Below are 20,565 nucleotides of genomic sequence, written 5' to 3'. Positions count from 1 at the left end.
CAGCATTCAGAGATGAGTTGTGGTGTAATGACGTGTTAAAAGGGACCCCAGCCTGTCAGTCCTTTAGTGGTTATGAAGACAGATCAACTTTATGTGCTGTATGAGTGCTCCCTGCTAACTTCCTGCCTCCCCCAGGAGCTACTGAACCAATCCGCCACACTTATTAAGTGTGTGTGTGTAAGAGTATGCAAGACATGTAGTTGATAGTGAGTTTAAGAGGATAATTGAAAATGTATCACAGTTAAGGGACAATTGAGAAGCAAGGACAAAGAAAGGATTGGGTAGAAAGTGCAGTAGCTTACACAATCCCTCCCCAACCTGCTGAGCTGAACAACCCCCCCCCCAACATACACACATGCAAACACACAGCATAAAAAACACTTACCGTGCCCCCTACTATCCTGCCCAGAGGGTACCAGGCTCTTTCATCAAACCAGTTGAGGAACTCATAGAAGCCATTGGTGGTGAGATGGTGAGTCGACCTGTAGTTGAACCTGTAGCATTAAGACAGAGGCAGAGAGAGCGTCAGACGGGCCACAGCACCACCAGAACCAGCACCTACAGACCACATCAGTATCTCTCTGAGGTAAGTAAGCTCAAGGATGTATAACGCCATCACTTCACCTTATTAGGCATTTGTGTGAAATGTTGGAGTAATTCATTTGAGTACTTTTGAGTGAAAAAGCACATTTTGTGAGGTCACAGTGACCTTTGACCACCAAAATCTTATCAGTTCACCGATGAGTCCCAAATTTGAAGAAATTCCCTCAAAGCTGAGATATCGCATTCACGAGAATGGGAGGGACAACCTGGAAACGCAGTTTCTCTTTATTTCACTCTTCGCTGGAGCACATCTATTAATCTTGGGTTTCAACACATTTGGGTGGGCCAATTTACTGTGTAGCAGCGAAAAGTCTAAAGTGTGCAAGCACTGTCACTGTGAGGGGGTTGGGGACAAGTTGACATCAAACAAGCATCAACTAAGAGCATTTAACAGAATTTAAAAGTTGTGCAGAACTGAAAAAAAACACACAACAAAAGGAACTTTAAAGTCCAAATATGAAGTTGGAGGCTTTGAATACGTTACAACAGAGTAAAAAAAAAAAGGCGAACTGATGAAATAGTATCAACACTAAGACCTGAACTAATATCCTGGCAGCATCAGTGCTACAGCCAACAGCTAGCAGCTATAACCAAGGAGCACTATAGATGTGGATTAGGATGTTTGTATCTGCATGTGGGATCTTGACCTTATCAGAGTGTCTGACACTACATCTAGAGTTCAGACTCTTGATGGAGTGTAGAGAATAAAAGAAAACCAGACTTGCAGGAAAGTATATCATTCACGCAGCCGAAGCAATTCAGACCCAGAAGTTCAACAACCCCAGGTAACTGGCACGCAAAGAGAATCGCTGAGTAGAAAAACAGAGATTGCTTAAGTGTAGATTTCAGCATCTAAACAGAGTAAAGAGAACAAAGGAGATAAAAGTGTACTTTCACAAACTCTAGCTGTAGCTCAGCATTCAAGCTATTGTAGATTGCTTATTGAGAGACCATCAGGTACAGTGCATCATTACAGAGAGGTCTACACTGCATCTGACCGAGAGGCCCATACTGCGGCGAGGAAACATCACAAACACATTTAGATCTTTCTGAATGCAGCAATCTGCTGAAAAACACACAGTTGGCACAAACTTCACTCCTCCACAAACAGCTGCAATCTCAAATACAGCTACGGTAGACAAAAGGTTTTATTGAAATTTTCTCTTAGACACTTGAAAATAAATGAAGAACAAAAAAATAAAACAGGAGAAAACTCTCTGGTGGCTCCATTTGCCCTTTCTTCCTGACACCCTACCCTCTCATTCTTCCCCTGCCTTCTGTCAGTCTTCATCTATCAAGTTGTTTACCGCCACAAGACCTTAAGAGGAACAATCCAACTACAGCCTTGTCTATAATTAGACAGGCCTTGTAGATAGAGTGCTGCCATCGTACAAATCCTACATCCAGCCCCTAGCCTTCGGATTCAGGGCGTGCTGATACACAACAAGTTAGTCTGCTTGTCCCCTGAGCTTTTCCACAAGTATTAAAGTGCTCAATAGAAACTGTCTCTCCATGAAAAACAGGAATTTGATGGAGGATTGCAGCATATGGCTTTCTCAGCCCCCTTAGGAGTGTGTGCTAGATTGAGGGTACGCGCGCAGGCGTTCGCGCTCACTCTTGAGACTCAGTCGTTTGATTGAAGAAAGAGGGGAGAGAAAAACGGCCTGCACACAGAATACACTCACAAAATCCATTGCGTCTTTGGTGCAGAGATTCCTGCCTGGATTGACAGAATGCCTCCCGTTTCCCCTCGTACAATCAAAAGCCCAGAGAAGCAGCAGCCAGTGGATAGAAGAAACACTCACTACCTGCACTTGACCCTCTGGCTGATGAGCTCTTAAACCGTTTCCAGGCTGGGTCTCCGATGAGGCAAAACTCTGTATCACTTATGGGATTCAGGCTGGCTGCACGCAGGGAAGCTCTCTTCATGTGCAGACTCACCAGAAATAGTAGAATTGTCCTTTTTGAACCAGTAAAAAGAAATTTACTCCAATCACCAAACAACCTCGTAAGCTGTGGCTGGTGAATTTATCTGCCCAACCAGTCTTCACTCATCAATCCTTTTCTATTCGGAAACTAACCGGTAAATTAGTAGAGGAGATTCATGAATTGACAGATGCTCCACCCGCTGTGCTGGACAGTTTCCTATCCTCGTGCAAAGAATATCAGTAACTAGGAAAGGGGAAGGAAGATTCAGCTCCTATTCTTTTCTTCTTTATTGAAGATAAAAAAAATCTGATCACCAACAAACTAAATACAAAGAAATAAATGGTCTTAAAACAGTGGTTCCACTGCCTGATTTCCACCACACAGGCATCCCACATGGTCTCCAGGTCCTGAAAGTTTGGGCTCCTGGTGCCCAAAGGCTCAAACAGTTCTTTTCTAAATGGAAATTGACTTTTTGGCAAATTCTTTTTTGTGTGTATTAAAGTTTAAATCCAACAAAATATTATTGGAGTTGGAGCTTCAATTTCCTGCTCCATGGCCCCTGATCATGGTTGGCAACTGCAAAACTGAAAGAGTTTGGGATTCAAAATGAAAGCGAGCGGTTATGTTATGGTCTTAAAAGGTCAGACGGCTGATGGCATTAAACGCAACACCAGAATATTCTCCTGTTTTAGCAGCAGCGTAAAAGAAGTGCTGGTGGAGTAGAGGGGGACTGGGAACACATGGATCAGTGATAGTTCAGGTATATAGTAATTACATTAAATCAGTGGTCGGTATGGGCCTGATCAAAGCGCTCATGTAGAGTATGAACCCAAGTGAGGAGTTCAGAGCATAATATAATACTCAGCCAGGATCTGCAGATAGTGTCCTACCTATGTCAGGCACTTCCATATCCTGACAAGATAAACTAACAGAACAAATATAAGATTCATGGCGCCACTATTAGCTGCATTTTTCACTGCTATAGCTTTAGTGTGCAGAGTCGAATATATTTAGAGGGCCATTTGTTAATGACCACTAAGAGAAAACACTGTTCTGTTTTCTTCAGGTTTTCCACTTAAATATATTGCTGACTAGGTATACACATTTTACTGTAGTGATTTTGTACAGAAATCCAGCGCTACGCCTTCATTAGCAGCAGCTTTCTGGGTTAAATCTTGTCTTGAGAAGCAAATCATTCCAAACCAATTGTCATTAGGTAAATAAATGTTAGCCAGACAAATTAAAGTCTATAAATAATTCAGACACACAGCTGAAAGCTTTATTGCACTGAGGTAAATCTATTTAGCCACAGGTCCCATGTGGGCTCCCCGTGACACCTTCCCTGCCCCCAGGGGGGCAGACACTGAAGCTGTGAAGAAAAAATATAAATGCAAGCATCATTTGGACTAATCACCATGGCAACACTTGCAGCCTGCCACTGCATAAAGAAAATCAGTCATAGCATGATGCCCATCTCTGAGCTGAGCTTAAATATAATCATACATAAGAGTAAACAAACTCAGTTTCCTCTTTACATGAGTGCAGACATTCCTCTGAGCCAGTACACCATTTTATTTTGACAGTAACAATAGTGTCCCTGTTGGCAATAACCCTTTGGTGACTTTAAAGAGCTGCAGTGCAGTGGTGATGTTGGTGGTGTAAGTGTTCACCAGTGATGTCTCTAATATGCCAAACACATTGTTTACTTGTGTAGGCCCCTCTACTTATCAGTACAGATTAAAAGGCTCAAGAGGTCTGTTTTGTGTTAAAATCTCCCTTTAGATATTTTGAGGTCAGCTGTTCAGGACAGGATGATGTCAGATATGGTAGTTGGAGTACCACCCTGCTTTATCATTTCTGATTACAAGCCCTTTGCCAACCTTTCCTCTTTCCTGTGTGCACACTGACAATTGCTTTCCTGCATCTTTAAACACGGCAGATGGCCAAAGAGCGGCCAAACTGAGGGTAGCATCACCTTTTAATGACCCGTACTACCATTTTTTCCAAGGACAGGCAGGGCAGTGGAGCCTCTGCAGGGTGCTCGTGCTCCCTGCTGCTTTCAGGGAGCGTGTATGGGAGGCCGACACAGGAGGACTGAAAAACACAGCTCTGAGGGTATGACAGGAGATGGCATCGAAAAGACTAATGGCACACTTCTATCACACACTAACACACACACACACAGTGTGAACACAGATGCTGTTATGCACACAAATAAAACACATGCATGTAAAAATATTAACACAAAAATGTGCCAAAAGAAATAAGGTGTTGTGCACCCTTACAGAGCGTACACACTCGACACTTGAATGGTTGTTTCATTAAAACAATGCAGCTTCCAGTGACACATGAACACCCTCATTTAGAGGTTAGCTTGTTTTGATCTGTAACCATAAAGCCCCCCCAGTCATTGGCCCAATCAAGGATATATTTAGAATTTACTAAATCGAATTGAACGAATCAAATTTTGCAGATAATTATTTTAAAAAATCAGTTAGGGCTACTACTGTCTTCATCAATGTATCAAGTAAATGTTGGATCTATAAAATATAACAAACCAGTGACTTTTTAAATACTTTTTCCCATACACAGATAAATTACTGCATTTCAGTACCAGGTGTGATTTGACGAGTTACAATAAATTGGGAGGCATCATTACCCACAGCTGCTGTGATGCCGAGACTGATTCAGTCTCATTACCCCAACCCATCCTTCAAGCCCCCAATTTCATTGTGATGAATAATGGGGCAGAGAGTGCCGCCTATTTGTCTACGATACCGTGAAGCAAACAAAGCTGCAGCACGCCGCCACCCACTGCCATCCCAGACAGATGTTTCCTGTATCAGAGTAATGGTTTCATTTTTTAACCATATGAGGCCACCAACAGCAACGAGGCAATTCAGAGAGCGGCTTCATTGTCATGCAAACCAGCATGACTCAGGTGCTTTGTTTCATATATTGTTTAATGGAATAACTCAGTTTCTGAGAACAGGTGAACTTGGGCAGATGAGACCAGGCTATAATCTTATGATTTACAGATTCTTTAGGATACTGGGACAGTTCGCTTTAGAGCAGAACACTGTTGGACAAACTGTCACCCCTCCTATCACTTTAAAAATAATAATAAATCTACCAAATGTCACCTAAATGTTTCCGTTACACACTAAAGACTGTCAGCCAACATCAGGTTTCTGCAGCAGTCATCCAGCTATTCCTTTCCTTTAACCCAAAGAGACGATGTTCAGTCTTTATATTATGTTTGGGACATCATGTTTTGGCAAAGAGCTGTTAGTCACCAGTCTAGTTAAGGGCATGGAAACCCACTGAAGGACAAATAATCCATGACAAGCAATTGATTTGGCCACACACACAGGTATCATAGATTTAAAAGAATTCCTGCTTATTACTCCCCAAACCGTACTACCATCAGTCTCGTCCATATAACTCTGCAGCCCACAGTTCCCATTACAAATACGACACCAAAGCCAGCAGCAAACGTGTCTATAAATCAACACATACGCTACAGTACACAACGAGCCTGTTCACTCTCTAATGTCTCAATAGTTGCGTTGCTCAAATTTTCCCAAATTCCAACAATGTGAGGTGAGCAAAAAGACTTACTAACTATGAGTGTTAATATTACATTGGTGTCATTCCAGGACAGGATCATTTTAAGTGTCATTTACAACAAACTACTGCACTGTTGCACAACCATGTCCCATTGACTTTCCACTCAACTTTTTGGAAAGACTGCACTGCAAACCTCAACAGTTTTTTTTTTCCCACATCCACTGTAAATTTGGAAGCACCGAAGGTCATAACTTGAAGAGGAGAACTTTACTGGATTAGACATCAAAACCTTGTAAAGTCCTTAACATCAGGCAGCAGTAGATGATTAGCTGCCAATAGGTAAACTAGGTCAACATTTTAGCCTTTTCTGGCCATACAAGTTGCTGTCTCTAGCACTATTTCTGTGTCCTTGTGAAAATGCAGGCAGGCAAAATGACCTCCAACAAGACTTGAGACTGTGAAAACACAGCAAATATAGTTTAAGCAGCCAATTTGCTAGTAAGTGCAATACCTGTCACCTGGCTACCTTCACATCGCACCAGAATAGTAACACTATACTTCAGCAGTCACCCTGTACTCCTGGGAAAGATACCGCATTTGCTTTTTTTAATTGAAGGTGTAAACACAGAGCACTTTAACGCTATAGGTTGTCTGATGAGAACCATTCGGCTAACTAGCACAGCAGGGGGTCAGGGTGAGGCACAGAAAGAGGGGAGAGGAAGCATCGGTCCAAGTCAAGTTTGTCCACATTATCCCTGAGAGGGAGATTGAGCTGGCACCGGAAGCCATAGTTTCATACCATCACAGGAGCGGAGGCAGAGGTCACAGGGGCAGCAGAATAAAATACACTGAGCTTTATACCATGCAGGAGAGTGCTGGCCACAGAGAGGAGTGGGCAGGGGTCAGATGCCCGGGGTAAGGTAGATGGAAACTATAATAGAGGTTTTTTTCCACACCTATCTGGTCTGTGCTGGTACAAGCAGCCATGTTGTGTAACCGGTAAGGGCTCTCTGAACGCTCGATGAGATGGGAGCAGCCAACATGAAAGAAATGAGGCTCTCTTCTCCTGCCTCTCCATCTGCCGGTAACTGCAAACAACAATCCTTTAAATCACTCTCATCATCTCCAAACTCCGCTGGCCCCATTTTAAGTAAAACCTAATTTCACAGTCCATAAAGATGGTAGATGGTAGATGGTGTCTCCTTTTCTGCTTTTTTTTGTTTTGGGGTGAATTGTTGCATTGTTCTGAGGCTTGGCCGACATGTGATCTACTCAAAGAGAAGAAAAGGGAGGAGGAGAAGACGAGAAAGAGCAGGAAAGAGGAGATAGGAGATTAGCAATAATGGATAAATTGAAAATGGAGCAGGAGGAGGAAGTGAAGGAGGGAAAAAGGAGTGAGAGAGTGGGCCATTGCCAAGTCTATACACTTTGTGAAACTTGATTTTCCCACGTACAAATGTTAAACATGGGTACTATTGCTGGAACTAACAAACATGAAATTATTAGAAAATAATAAAAAATAGCCCGTTGCAATTCCCCACTGCCTGAGGGAACATCTTCACATTGAATCAAAATCAACACAGAAAAGGATATCGTCTTTTTTATTCAACACATGCATCCTTGTCAAAACCTGGCGCCTACATTACCCACAATGCAATTCATCAGCAGAGTGTTTAGGTTGTTATTGGGGTGTGTTATGGTTGTAGCGGCGAATGAAGCTTGGAGGCTCTAGCCTGCAGCAGAGATGAGCAGCGGGCTACAGAGGTCGGACAAATTCATTTCTATCTCCACACCCCCAGATTTTCCCCCCCACATTTTCAAACCTTCAGCCTTCAGGCCCAACCAACACCAACTCAAGTGGCACCATTTGTGGAAATTTCTTCACACGCCTCCTTCTGGCAACTTTATAAAAAAATTTAATTTCCCAGCACCTGTAAACCCACTGCGATATGTAAAATCTGTGGAGATCCACTTTAACTGACACCTGAGGCAGCTCTGCTCCTGCAAAGAGCCAGAAGGATGCGATTGAAAAGTCAGAGCTCGTAAAAAGACCTTTGGGGTGTTTCTTTTTTTTTTTTTTTTTTACATATAGTGTTCTCAAAGGTCCAAAACCAATGATCCTTCATATAAAAATATAAATATTGTGATACCATCTATATCTATATTGAATTTATGTAAAAGCTCAAACTAGAGCGTCATGCTTACTAAATAATTTCACCACAAAGACATGCAGTGTGTATTTGTCTGAAATAGGGCTACAACTAATGAATGCATTCATTATTGATTAATCTGCTAAAGTATTTTCTTCATTAAATGATTCATTGTTTGCTTGATGGAAAATTTCCATTAAAATTTCCAAAACAAAAGCTCTGATCTGTGCACCGGGAAAAACACATTGTACTTGGATGAAGCGAATACATGTGTCACCTATCTATCTTTCTTTGTCTTTATCTCTGTGCTCACACTAAAAGAATCATGTAAAAAAAAAGCACGTGTGATACTGTGCAGCCCAGGTTTGGATTTTCTTTTCACACTTAGGAACAGAAAAATAATGCATGAATGAGCTCAGGGTTAACTAATTAATTAAAAATGGTTAGAAGAGTGTTTTCAACATTAAAATCATGGTTTAGAATCGTGACTTTGCCCACAACTGATGTTTTTTTCAGTGCAGACCGGAGTGTGTGAACCAAGGCTGTAGAGCAGGAGAAGGTAAGAATCAAGGCACGAAATGCCCCACAGCGAGAAAAATGGAATTGTAATAAAAATTTGTAATCTGGCTTTGCCGCTTATTAAAAATATCAATTACAGCAAAGTGTTCGCACCTGTGCAACATTAAAGGCACAACAGCACTTAGAACTGGAAATGATCTTGAAACGGACCCAGGAGCAAAACTGGTTCTCAAGTTTTTAATTAAAGCCAGTGATACAAAATGTTTAATGGGGAGACAGAGTGACCATAGCAGAAGAACAAGCACAGAGGGAGGTGAGCGAGCAGAGACTGGGCTCACTTTGACGCTACCCTCTTAATGCAGAGCGGCGGGTAATTTAAGCCGAGTGACCTGGTTTGGTTTTCATTAGCATCTGAACCCACCTGCAACGTCTGCTAATTGTCAAAATGGGATGAAGGTAAGAAAAACTTTGATAATAATTAGTGCTGAGAGAAGTTAAAACGTGTGCATGAGAGGGAACGAAGGGAGCTGAGGGAAAGGCACGCTGAAGGAGTGTGAAAGATTAACCACATCCCAGATTTTGTTTGGTTAGGTATGAGTAAAGGGGGTGCGTGGAAATCAGAGGCAGAGTGAAAGCTAAGCCGGTTTAGCGCCCAGGAGGGGGACCTCACACAAAAGCATTTATTAAAATCTAATGATGTCTCATGAAATTCCCACAAATCCTATACTGCAGTAAGTAGGTGCAGGCGATGAGACACAATGAGCATGACTGCACCCGAGAATGACTGGCTGATTAAAAAACAACACCCTAGGGTGAATGTGTATACTCGGTACAACTCAACAATTGTTCAAATCACCCGTAACTTTCCCCACGCTTTCCACGAGCCACATAAATCAGAGCAAACTATTTCCAAAATAAATCGACCTCAAAACCTTCTGCTCAGTTCGCACCTAAGAGGCTGTAGACAAGATAAGAGATCATGATTGTGAAAATTACCACTGGAGGTAGTGGCCCTAATTTATTCTCTAAAACACCGAGGGGAGGAGGCAGCAGGGGACAAAAGGTACGGAGATGATGCTTTATCACATGCGGTCTTGTATCTGGCCAGAAACAGGAGAAGAAAATTAAAGATTTTGTTTTTATTTCACCTGGGGGCTAACTCTAATGAAAACTTGCTTTCATTATCTGGGGAGCCAGAAAAGTAAGCTCATACCAGTGCTATGGATGTAGAATAGGTGCTTAAAGTCTCCTCTAAAGCAGAATCGACATACCTGCTGCTGCCTGGGGAAGAGCACTCAAACAAAATCTTACTATCGGCTATTTTTATTTATTTTTTTTTTTCTTATTGGCAGGTTACAGGTTCAACTCCAGCACCAGCTGAAAAACAGCGAACCCACTGGATGTTCTTTGTGAGAGCTGCTACAAAGTCTATTCAAATGGTCCTTTTTTGTGGCTAAAACCAAGCTCACCTCAAAAATCCTATTCAAAGAAGTCATTTGAGTTAGTAGCCTATTTCATGGTCTGATTCTCTGCACTTCAAGTCCATTTCAGAACCTGATGAGAAAGAGGAGAAAACCTTTAAACAGGGGTGTGCTAGTATGATCACCATTCCCCTTATCTCATCATGTTAGTCTGATTCCCTACATCAATCTGGACTGCCTATAAAGCTTTGTTTAACTGCTTATTAGTGTTGTAATTTCCTTACAGAGAAGGGCTGAGTCTAGTATAGTTTTGAGACGGATCTGCACCACAATTTAGAGGCAGTACTATTCTGCATGATATCCAGCACGGAGACGGAAAAGTCTGAGGAGAAAACAGCTCACAAACTTTAAGTTGCATTGATTCATTTGTGGCCACTACGGACAAAACAAGCTGGTGGACACATCGTCCTGACAAAGTTATTATAGCTAACATTTTGGCAAACATTCACCACTGCACACATGCAGTAGACAGCATTATCACCCAACAGGGGTCGTGTTTCGGGCCGCCCATTAAATGCAAGTCTGACGTCAACTCTACTTTGGGCTCTGTTTCTGTCTCAAGCAAATCCAGACACAGTAACTTTGAAGACAGCAAAAAGTGATTAAAAAGCCCTGTAGAGCTTTGAATGATAACTCTCTGAGTTCATCACTAACCGTTACATGCAGGCTTTTAATTCAGTATTAACATAAAAAAAAGATTAATGACTGCAGCTTTGAAAGAGATTTGATTAAAAAGGGAATTAATGCTGAGTTCAACCTGTGCTTGTAATTACAGGCTGAACCAGTTAGTTGATTAGTTGATGACAGAAAATTCTCATATCCGTCATGTGTGTTGCTGTAAATTGAATATGTATGGACTTGTATGGGTTCGACATGTGCAGACGTCAACCTGGAATATTGTGTCCACTTTATTTTTATTCACCAAATAATTAATTAAGAAAATATTTGCCAGGTTATTCAACTATGAAAATAATAACTTTACCTATTCATAAGGGCTGCCCAGACTAGCTAAATTCTGTCCCTTATTTGCAATTTACAATTTGCACTCATTACAAATTAATTCTCAAATACCTGAGGCAACCGATAGAACTGAAGGTCAGTGATTACCACGAGCAATATCCTTTAATAGAAATGGATAATCATTTACACACACACACACACACAGCAGAGGGGCCTGTAAGGGGCCGGTAAGAGAAATGAGAGTTTGGGAGCTATCTGTGTCCACATACCCCTTTTCCAACAAGGCAGTTTGAGGGCTGGTTTAGAGCCAGTCTCTAATCTCAAACCAGTTCTTCTCGTTTCGACTGCAGAGGAACTGGTTTTCTGGCAGGAAAACTGGTTCTGGAGCAGCACCAGCACTCAGCGGGTCTAGTTTGACAAACTGTTAACAGCATCTTCATAATGGACAAAACTGCTGAAGTACATCTGTATGGCTTGAATCAAATACAGTGCCTGTTTCATAATCATACCACCAGAGGGAGAGAAAAAAAAGACGCCATTACAATGTTATCGTCCTGCTTATACAGATTTCTCTGTGTCCAAAAAACACATAGCAGAGACCAACCGTGGGGAAAAAGGGGGTAAAAGAGACTTGCCCTTATGTCACTTCCTCTCCTGTGGGACACCATAGAGTGAGCTCTACACTTCAGCGATAAATCTGCCCCACTACCATGAGCTGGGACAGAGTGAGCGACGAATACCACCTCTGGAGTGTCAGCCTCTACTGGGGCTTTTAAATTACGATGTTTCGATGGTAGAGGATGAGTGGTTGCTGACTGACTCCCGCAGAGACACATGGTGGAGTAATGACGTGGTTCTCTAACCTGTGAAAAAGCAAACCCACCCTTGGGGCTGCAAACCAGCACCATCACCAGCCAAGAACCAGAAGTAGGTCCACGTTGTGCAAAGAGGGTGTCAGAGTGCACAATGTAGCAGAAGTAGCTTCATGACCTGAGCAGGTGCTTTTTCTCTGGTTTGGAGAAATATCCCGAACCCTAGCAAACAGGAAAAACTTATTACGCAGTGGAGATGGGGCCCCACTGAGCAGTAGGAGCCCTGCGGTGTTTGGCTTCTCTGCCTCCCGTTTTTTTGGCTCTTCTCTCTGCGATATGTATTCGCTGACTTTCAGAGATCTCAGCATGTGTAGCTGCCTCTGTTGCTTAACAGACACATTTGTTGTTTTACACTGACAGACCTGAGAAGAATACTTTTTTTTTTTTGAAAATCAATACCACAGACACGAACTCATCATAAAAATAAAAAGTATAAGACAGCCTCGTAGGCTATAATGACAGTGAAGAAAAATTATACTTCAACTGTCTTGTTCAGTAAAGCTGAAGTTAACTGGGCATATATTTGGTCCAGATGATCTTTGATGGGAGGGTGGGGGGGGAAACACTAAAGCCTCCCAGAAGTGCTTACCTTGCTGACTGGTTAGCTTGGAGGCCTGACACAACACACTGAAAAAAAGCCTCTCGCCTGGACAGGAGATACTATCAAATATGCATTAAGGAAATGTGTCTTGGAGCAAGTCAAAAAAAGGTCCTGAAGCAGCAGTTTGGGAGGGAAGAGTGCGTGTGATGGTGCAGCGAGGATTTGGAGGAGCTGAAAGTTCTGCACTGTACGGATTTTAAACTTTTTTGACCTTGACAATTTTGAGGAATATCAAGCTCTGGCACGCATGTAGAGAGAGCTCAACTCCAACTAAAATATATAACTGTTTTTCTTACTTTTTTAGGAATACTAGTGCAGTGCCTGTTCACAACGGGCCGATTGCATGGCCTCTCGTATTGCTGCAAGCTCGTCCAAATAAACTTTCTTAACCTTTCATACCTCACCTGCTTCCAGGAACAGCAGTATTAAATCTGAAAGTTACATCGCTAATACTAGAAACACTGGACCTTATATATTATTTCCAGTCACTCTGTCATCATGTGGCAAGTGATGAAGAGTAAATTGCACCCAGCATGCCACTTGGCGGCGTAACAGAGAATAAAGTATCGCTCTCAATACGCTACACATTGTGTATTTCTGGTAGTGGTAAGACACTATTAATAAGTATAAAGAGATCTCAAGAACACAAGTAGACTCCTATTTCACTTAGACTAGACTTACGTTTGTAGTCACGTTTAATTCCCAATGTGACACCACAATGACAAGGACTACTGACTTTACATAATTACGATGCCTTAATGAAGGCCGAGTTCACGGGGTTGGTTGGAGCTCCTTTTCGGCACTGCTGGTTGGTCAGTCAGAAGCACTAACAGCCTAACAACAACCCTGTCTCAGCCCATTGCAGTCATGATGATTATTTAATGAGGAGTTGCTTTGCTTCTCCAACCAGCTGCTCAACACATCTGAGTGCCTTAGGAGCGGATCATAGGAGATGAGACAGACCAGCTCTGCAAACTATCATTTACTGCACACACACAGCTCGCTAAGGAAGCATGGGCTATTCACACAGCCTCCAGAAAAATAATATCAGCCTGTTGACTGTACTGTGTGCATGGAACAGTGCAGGTCTACCAGCTCACTTCAGTTCTTGACTCATTTAACTCATAACCACACACACACACACACACACACACACACACACACACAGTGTATTAGCAGCTTTTCAAGATATAAAAAAAAAAAAAACTGTGCTTGTGCTCCATTGGACTTGTTGACTCTCCCATGCAAACAGCTTACAGCAGCCTGGCTTATTTCAACTAGAAAAGGGCTTGTGCTTCCTCTTGAGCAGTCTGCAGGGATTTCAAAGCAGCTACTCTCAAGCAACGCTTCACAAAGTGAGAGCCTTAAATACAGGCTGAGGCTTTTTGTTTTTACTGTAACAGTCTGTCACATCAACAAAATGAGAGGATATTCACATTAACAAATCCGCTTGTTTGAGTTTATGAATTACATGTACAGTCACTTTATCACACTAGGATTTAATTGAGCCTGGTCCCATTCTATAGTGTCTGTTTCAATAGATACTGTTTAAGTTATTTTTCTTTTTTTTCAAAGAAAATCAAATTATTCTGTCCCCTAAACTCTTAAAAAGGCATCCAGGGCCACTCCACAACTGAACTACAAGGCAAAGTCAAGTTCAATACACACACACACACACAGAGTGGTGCTGACAGCAGGGCGTGGAGCGATTTTGAGAATGCAACTGAGTGCTTTGGTTGTTGAAATAAGTAGTGAGGTGGCTTGTGCCACATTTGTGCCATTTTCAAACAGGTTAATAAACTTGTGACTCAATTTTAAAGCCATTAGAGCAAGTGATGGAATGATTTCCTCACTGTAAATGGAGCGAATAGAAAAGACACATCTTAACAACCAACCATAAACGAACATAAAGACCTAAAATCACACAGTGAAAAAGACAATTGTCTTACACATTATTGCGGAGAGGGGAAGCTAGCCGCCCTACAGTGGAATTCCTCATCTGCAGAAAAACTACACAAAGCAGTGATGGTGCCAAGTAAGCTGGAGACAAAGCCCTTTTCTTGAGCCAGAACAGATATTGAATTCTTCAAGCAACTTGTAAAAAGCAAATCAAAAACAGAAACACTGCATGATGTCATTCCTGCATGTTTTGATGAGCTCATCTTACTCAACGGATAAAGATTTTCTTTATTTTAAATGTGTATTAACTGTTAAAGTTAAAGTTCCATATTCATGGTTGGTAATTGTGCCTGGAGGAGAGCCATGGTTTTACAAAATTTTGGAAACCACTGCCCTACATCAAAACTGCTGCCAGTGCAGAGGGTCCAGCAGTAGCTTGTATTCACACAGGAGCAGTGGTTTAATTAAGTTTATTTAACCTTGATTAAAAATGCTGAAAGAGTAATCCAAAAGGGGGGAAAAAAAAGCTGACCTTATTTGAAGAAAAGTTGTTATTGCTACTTACCCTGGTCTTTATCATTATTTATATATATACACATACACCTTTTTTTTTTTTTTTTTTACAGTCTCTACTGTATGTTTCTACAGTGAAGATACAAACACGCTACCAGACTTCATTATCAGCGTCTAAGGAAACAGGTCAACAACTTTTCCGGTTTAAATGGACATAATATTTGTAAATATAATGTGCATTAACCCACCTACAACAAATACTGTGAGTTATCACCCACAGAGTGCACAGACAGCTTCACTTTAAAGATCTCTATTCAGTCAGTGCTGTGGCTTCAGGGCAGAGTGCTGACTTCTGTGTGTACTGCCCACGGTGTCTGGCAGTATATAAGCTATTTTCACTTTATTAAAGAGTCAAAACAGAGTCTTGGTGCTGAATAAAATCTCCAGCTGATGGCTGATTTCTTTCCACCGTGGCTGACAGAAGAGAAAAACTGACCAGCCACAGCAAAAACTGACCTCCATTTAAGCTGGTGGCCTGGTGCCATTACTCACCCTGCATGTCAGAGCAAGTTATTAAGTGCTTAGCACACAGCATGGATAAACAAGCGATTGGTCACACTGCTCAACAAATGAAAAAATGTGGGTATAAGCTAATGTCTTGGAAAATTCAATTTACTTCAGGTTTTCTGGGTGAACATTTACCTTTTTGACATTTGAGAGGAAACTCTCAAGGAGCATTAAAGAGCACCTCCACACCAGGATGAAGAGGTGCGTCCTGCTGCCTTATCTGGACCAACGTTTCAAGCCAGTTTTACCTCTGACCGCACCCAGCATGACTGTAGGGTGAGGTCAGTAATGTGCTCTATTGAAACTGTGACCACAGCCAACAGTGACGGCCTCAGGTCCTGGAGTAGGCCTGTACACCTCTGCAGCTAGGTGAAAAGTTAAACCACAAAAGGGTCAGAAAAACAAGATTCTAAGGACGTGTTAGTCTTCAGAGTTTACTCCAAAGCAACCTGTTTGTAAAACCCTCCTCCAAGCAGTGGCATCCCAAATATGACACTAAACAATGTTTTCCTACAAATGCCAGCAAGGATTTAGCATGTCCAATAAAACAAATCATACTGGCTATTTTGTGATCCATAAAATCTGGTACAGGTTCAGGTCGTGTTTGTCAAATCTACTGCTCTTGTAGCAGACAGGCTTTGAACTGAACTGTTTGAAGTGTCTGCTTTGGTCATATTTTCCACTGAGAGATGAGTCCATTTCCTTTCATATCACAGCAGCCTTGGCCTGAGGACTACTGTTTTGTGACTGCGCACCGGCTCCTCTGCAATACCACCGTAAAATCATGGGGTTTATTGGGAATACAGACGATACAGCAGGTCTGTCTGTGCGTGCGTGCGCTATGAGCTATTTAATGCAGACCATGAAATCTAGCTCCCAGTAATATGGAGGCAGACTCATCCATGAGAATGCACTGCTAGCCTTATAAGCCCCAGACCAAATGACAAAGGCTAGAGAGTTATTAGAGATTATAGACAGAGGGGGCGACCGGCTGGCCTTGGTTTGCTTGTTTACTGTATTACTGATGTGACTGATCATTCCACTGAGAATATTATACTTTCCCTTTAACTTCTGCTGAGACCATAAAAATTGCCCAGCAGAAGCTGACCACTCAACCCCTCCGTTTCTCTTGGCCTATATCCTGACTCTCCAATACTCTGCCTCAAGTGAGGTCAGTTTCCTAATAATAAATGACACCGAGCTATCGCAGTGGAAATGGCTGCCGCTGTGCATATCCTCATATTAAAAGCAGGTCATCGATACCAATACACGCCTGCTGTGTGACAGACTTGCCATCTCAGCCAGAGTGCAAAGCAAAGCAAAACCATTCCCATATTGGAACACAGTGGAACATGTAGGTCGATATGACAACGTTGGGTCTAACAGAGGAGAAATGATGCAAATGCATTTAGAGCAATTGCAGTTTGTCTTTGCAAGGCCTGCAGCTTTGTTTCTTAAATTAGAGGTCATGGGCCTATCTATGGTGGGTGGCTGCCCACATGATGAAGGAGGCAATATGCTTCCATGAGTCTGGCTTCTGGGGCAAGTCTGTCCTATTTGTCATTTAGCTCTCGGGCTGAAAGAGAAATTCACAGCGGGCTCTTGACAAAGATTCCCCCTCAACTGGGGCTCAATGAAACACTTCTAACTTTGGTTTTAAAAAGATGGTAAAATGTGGATTGGGGTTTACAAAGCTGGGAATTCAAACAAGAACCACACAATGAACTTGAAGAGCATAAACAAATCTACCTGAACAAAAAACAAGGTAAATTCAAGAAAAAGTGTTTTGCTACGTATTCGCATTGTGACACGAATACAGTAGAACTAGAATTGAATCATATGACGTCCAAACACGTCAGCAGTCAAATCTATTTATAGCCACACAGGAGGGCACTGCTGTCGTAGAGGGGGGGTTCTATATATCGTTTAAAAATCAGTCTAACGGTGCACATTTTCTCCCGCAAGGGATTCATAGTGTTGCTCTCGCTTGTTCACATGAAAGGTGAAATAGTTGTGTATCAAATGAAAAAGAGAGCTTAGCAGAGAAGTTCAAACCCTGCTCATTTTCTCCACACACACATGGCCAATCGTGGCGTGAAGTGAGTGTGAATGTCAGATTGTCAGCTTTCCGAAAGTTACAGAACTTCTAGGACAAAGCCCCCTCCAGTTATGACGTCACAAAGGTTTGTGAGGGAGGGGGTTTCTACAGCTATCCGACCATCTGACGAGCACGTCTGGCATTCTAGCTTAAATGTTTAGAGATATTTGATATGGTATATGCATGCATGGTCACTATAGAGTGTGTTCTCATATGTACAGGATTTTAAAAAGTCTTATATTGAACTCCGTCCAGAGCAAACACTTTGGTGACCTCGGCGAGCTGAAAGGTTCAAGATTGATGCACGTCTGAACACTTCCGATCTCCTAGCTGGGAACGTTTGTGTCAACATACCAAGGAGTGCATCATCATGCTTATTCAATTCAATTAAATTCAATTCAATTCATTTTGTATAGCCCAATATCACAACAGAGTTGTCTCACGGTGCTTTACAAAGTTCACTGAAATAAACAAGAAGTGTAAGCGAACAAAGATATAAGCTTATATCAAAAGAAATCCAGAGCTGCAGTATTGAAATGCTGTTGCTATGGTTACCCACAGTCCTCTTGCACTCTGAAGGAACCATTGATCAGATTTTTAGTTTTAAGCATGTAAAGCGTACAATTTTAACACCTGTCAGACAATCAGAAACAAGTATTGTCAGTAGAGCACCAGTGAAATACACTGTGATATAATATTACAGTTCAGCTCCATGCGGGACTCGGCCATGATTAACTGGCCCACACTTTTTCCAGTGACACCCCGGATGGATTTAAGAGGAATGATGTGGTGGATACAAACAGACTTCACTCTCCCGTAGTCAGTCAGGTCACCAGCCAGGATTCAGCAGCATCCAATTACCATCACAGAGCAATCTCCTTATTTAGATCTAAACCGTTAATCAGAGGGAAATACGGCAACCAACTGCTGTCTTCTTTACTAACATCCCCATATGTTCACTTTGCCATTCATGTCACTGCTCAGCTAACATGTACGAGCCTGTCGCGATGTTGGCAGTCAAGCCATGCGACAGGGAAAACAAGAAATACAAAAGAGAAAGGGAACAGAAAGAAATTCATAAGTTGTGAGAAAGACAGATGATAGATAGTAGTAACACCCATGGAGTAAGAGAGACCGGCTGGCTTGCATCAAAGAGGAATGCTGTGGCTGAATGACTCTCTGGGCTAATTTAACTGCCAGCCAGCAGCAACCTGAAGGGGGATGTTGGGTGACACAGTGAAGACCAGGGAGCGAGGAGGGAGCAGGGCTGTTGCAGTGAAGGAATTTCCACTGTGGTGATTTAGGGTGGCTCAACAGCACGGCATGTGGATTAAGCATTTTTATTCATTTATGTATTCTGAATTTGGTGCTATGTACATAACATTTATTATCAAGCTATTATCAGGTATGTTGTTGCTTTTTAAGAGAAAAGCAGGAGCTCCTTCTCCGTCGTGATGTTACCAGGGCTTCCATTTTCATGCTGTGCTGACTCTGGCTCTCTTCCATGCATTTCACGATCTCTACTGCCTGCCCGAAATCCCTGCCGGTTGCAGCGGAGCTGCCAAGGGCACTGTCTCGCTGCACTGGCCGGTCAACACACACATCAGTCCCACATTGAAGTACAGGAAAAAACGTGAACATAGTGGCTGTGGCGGCTGCTCACCTTCCCCACGGCTTGTCAATAACGCGGTATTACAATATTGCTGTTATTGTGACAGCTCTTGGAGGGGCGAGGGGCTAAATATATAGGAGGGGGGAGGAATGAGTGAAGCCTGACCTGGATTTAAGTAGAAAGACGAGGCATTTTTCAATTAAATGTTTCCATTTCATTATCGTCTTGTGCAGCAAATTGTAATGTTGTGTAACACAAGGCCAACAAGCTCCTTTGTCTTTATTTGTCAGTTATCAAACTGGGACAAAGAATGTGTAATCCTGATAAATATTTAGCAGTGACAGCCACAGAAACTCTGTTTGTTGTCACATTAAAAGATTAATCAGCTGTGAAAAGAAGGAAAGGCCATGATGATAATTTCTAGCTTTGTTTGTATGTTTAATCAGGCTAACAGCATTTCTTTGATTGGAAGTAAGCTGTGTAGTCATTTCCCTTAATGCGCTATTCATGTGAATCTGGGGAGAGGAACAGCGGGGAGGAATATCAAGGAAGGACAGAGGAGGAGCAAGGAAGGAAATCATCTGCAGTTTTCCACTGCAGCACTGACCACAGTTTTCTCACCTTTCTCGGCCTTTGTTTTTCTGCTGGGGTTACGTTTCAAGTTGACTCAAGCTGCCGTGCCACACTCTGTGTCATGGACATTTCATTATCACTCTGGAAAGTCCCACTTAGCCCATGCTGAGTAAATTGGCTGTTGTGATTGCAACAGCATACAACACTCAATGCCACAGAATCAGAGATAATAAGAATAAGATAATGTAAAGCAGAACCAACACCAGATGAGATCCAACCACAGCACAAAGACTCCGTTTAACCGCCAACACAACTTTATAACTGCTGTGTGTATGAAGTACTGGACAACAGATGTGCTGAAAAATGTTTCAAGTTTTTTTTTTCCCGTGTTGTCTGTGTACTCGTTGGTAAACCCACATACCGTGCTGAACTTCCAATCAGTGCCTTAACATGCACTTAACTGGATTCCTGCTGGCTTTCTGCAGTAAGCTGATTTCTTCAGTGTCAAGAAACTTAGTTTCCCTAATCTGGGTAAGGGTTTAGAGAAACACGATTTTCAGCTGGATTTCCCCTGAGGGAGCAGCAGATTTCTTGGCCATGTATCTGCTTAACTGGGTT

At 42.3% G+C, this 20,565-nt stretch overlaps 1 protein-coding gene across 1 annotated transcript in view; it reads right to left on the bottom strand.

Moving 5' to 3' along the window:
- Positions 1-20,565, bottom strand: part of LOC139204980 (dolichyl-diphosphooligosaccharide--protein glycosyltransferase subunit STT3B-like) — a 55,631-nt gene that overhangs the window by 22,125 nt on the left and 12,941 nt on the right. The window contains exon 2 of the mRNA XM_070835031.1: positions 386-494. Coding sequence (XP_070691132.1) covers positions 386-494 — 109 coding nt within the window. The remainder of the gene's footprint in view (positions 1-385; positions 495-20,565) is intronic.

The sequence above is a fragment of the Pempheris klunzingeri genome, chromosome 8, assembly GCF_042242105.1.
Source record: "Pempheris klunzingeri isolate RE-2024b chromosome 8, fPemKlu1.hap1, whole genome shotgun sequence".
Lineage (NCBI taxonomy): Eukaryota > Metazoa > Chordata > Actinopteri > Acropomatiformes > Pempheridae > Pempheris > Pempheris klunzingeri.
This window is presented reverse-complemented; position numbering and strand designations above follow the sequence as displayed.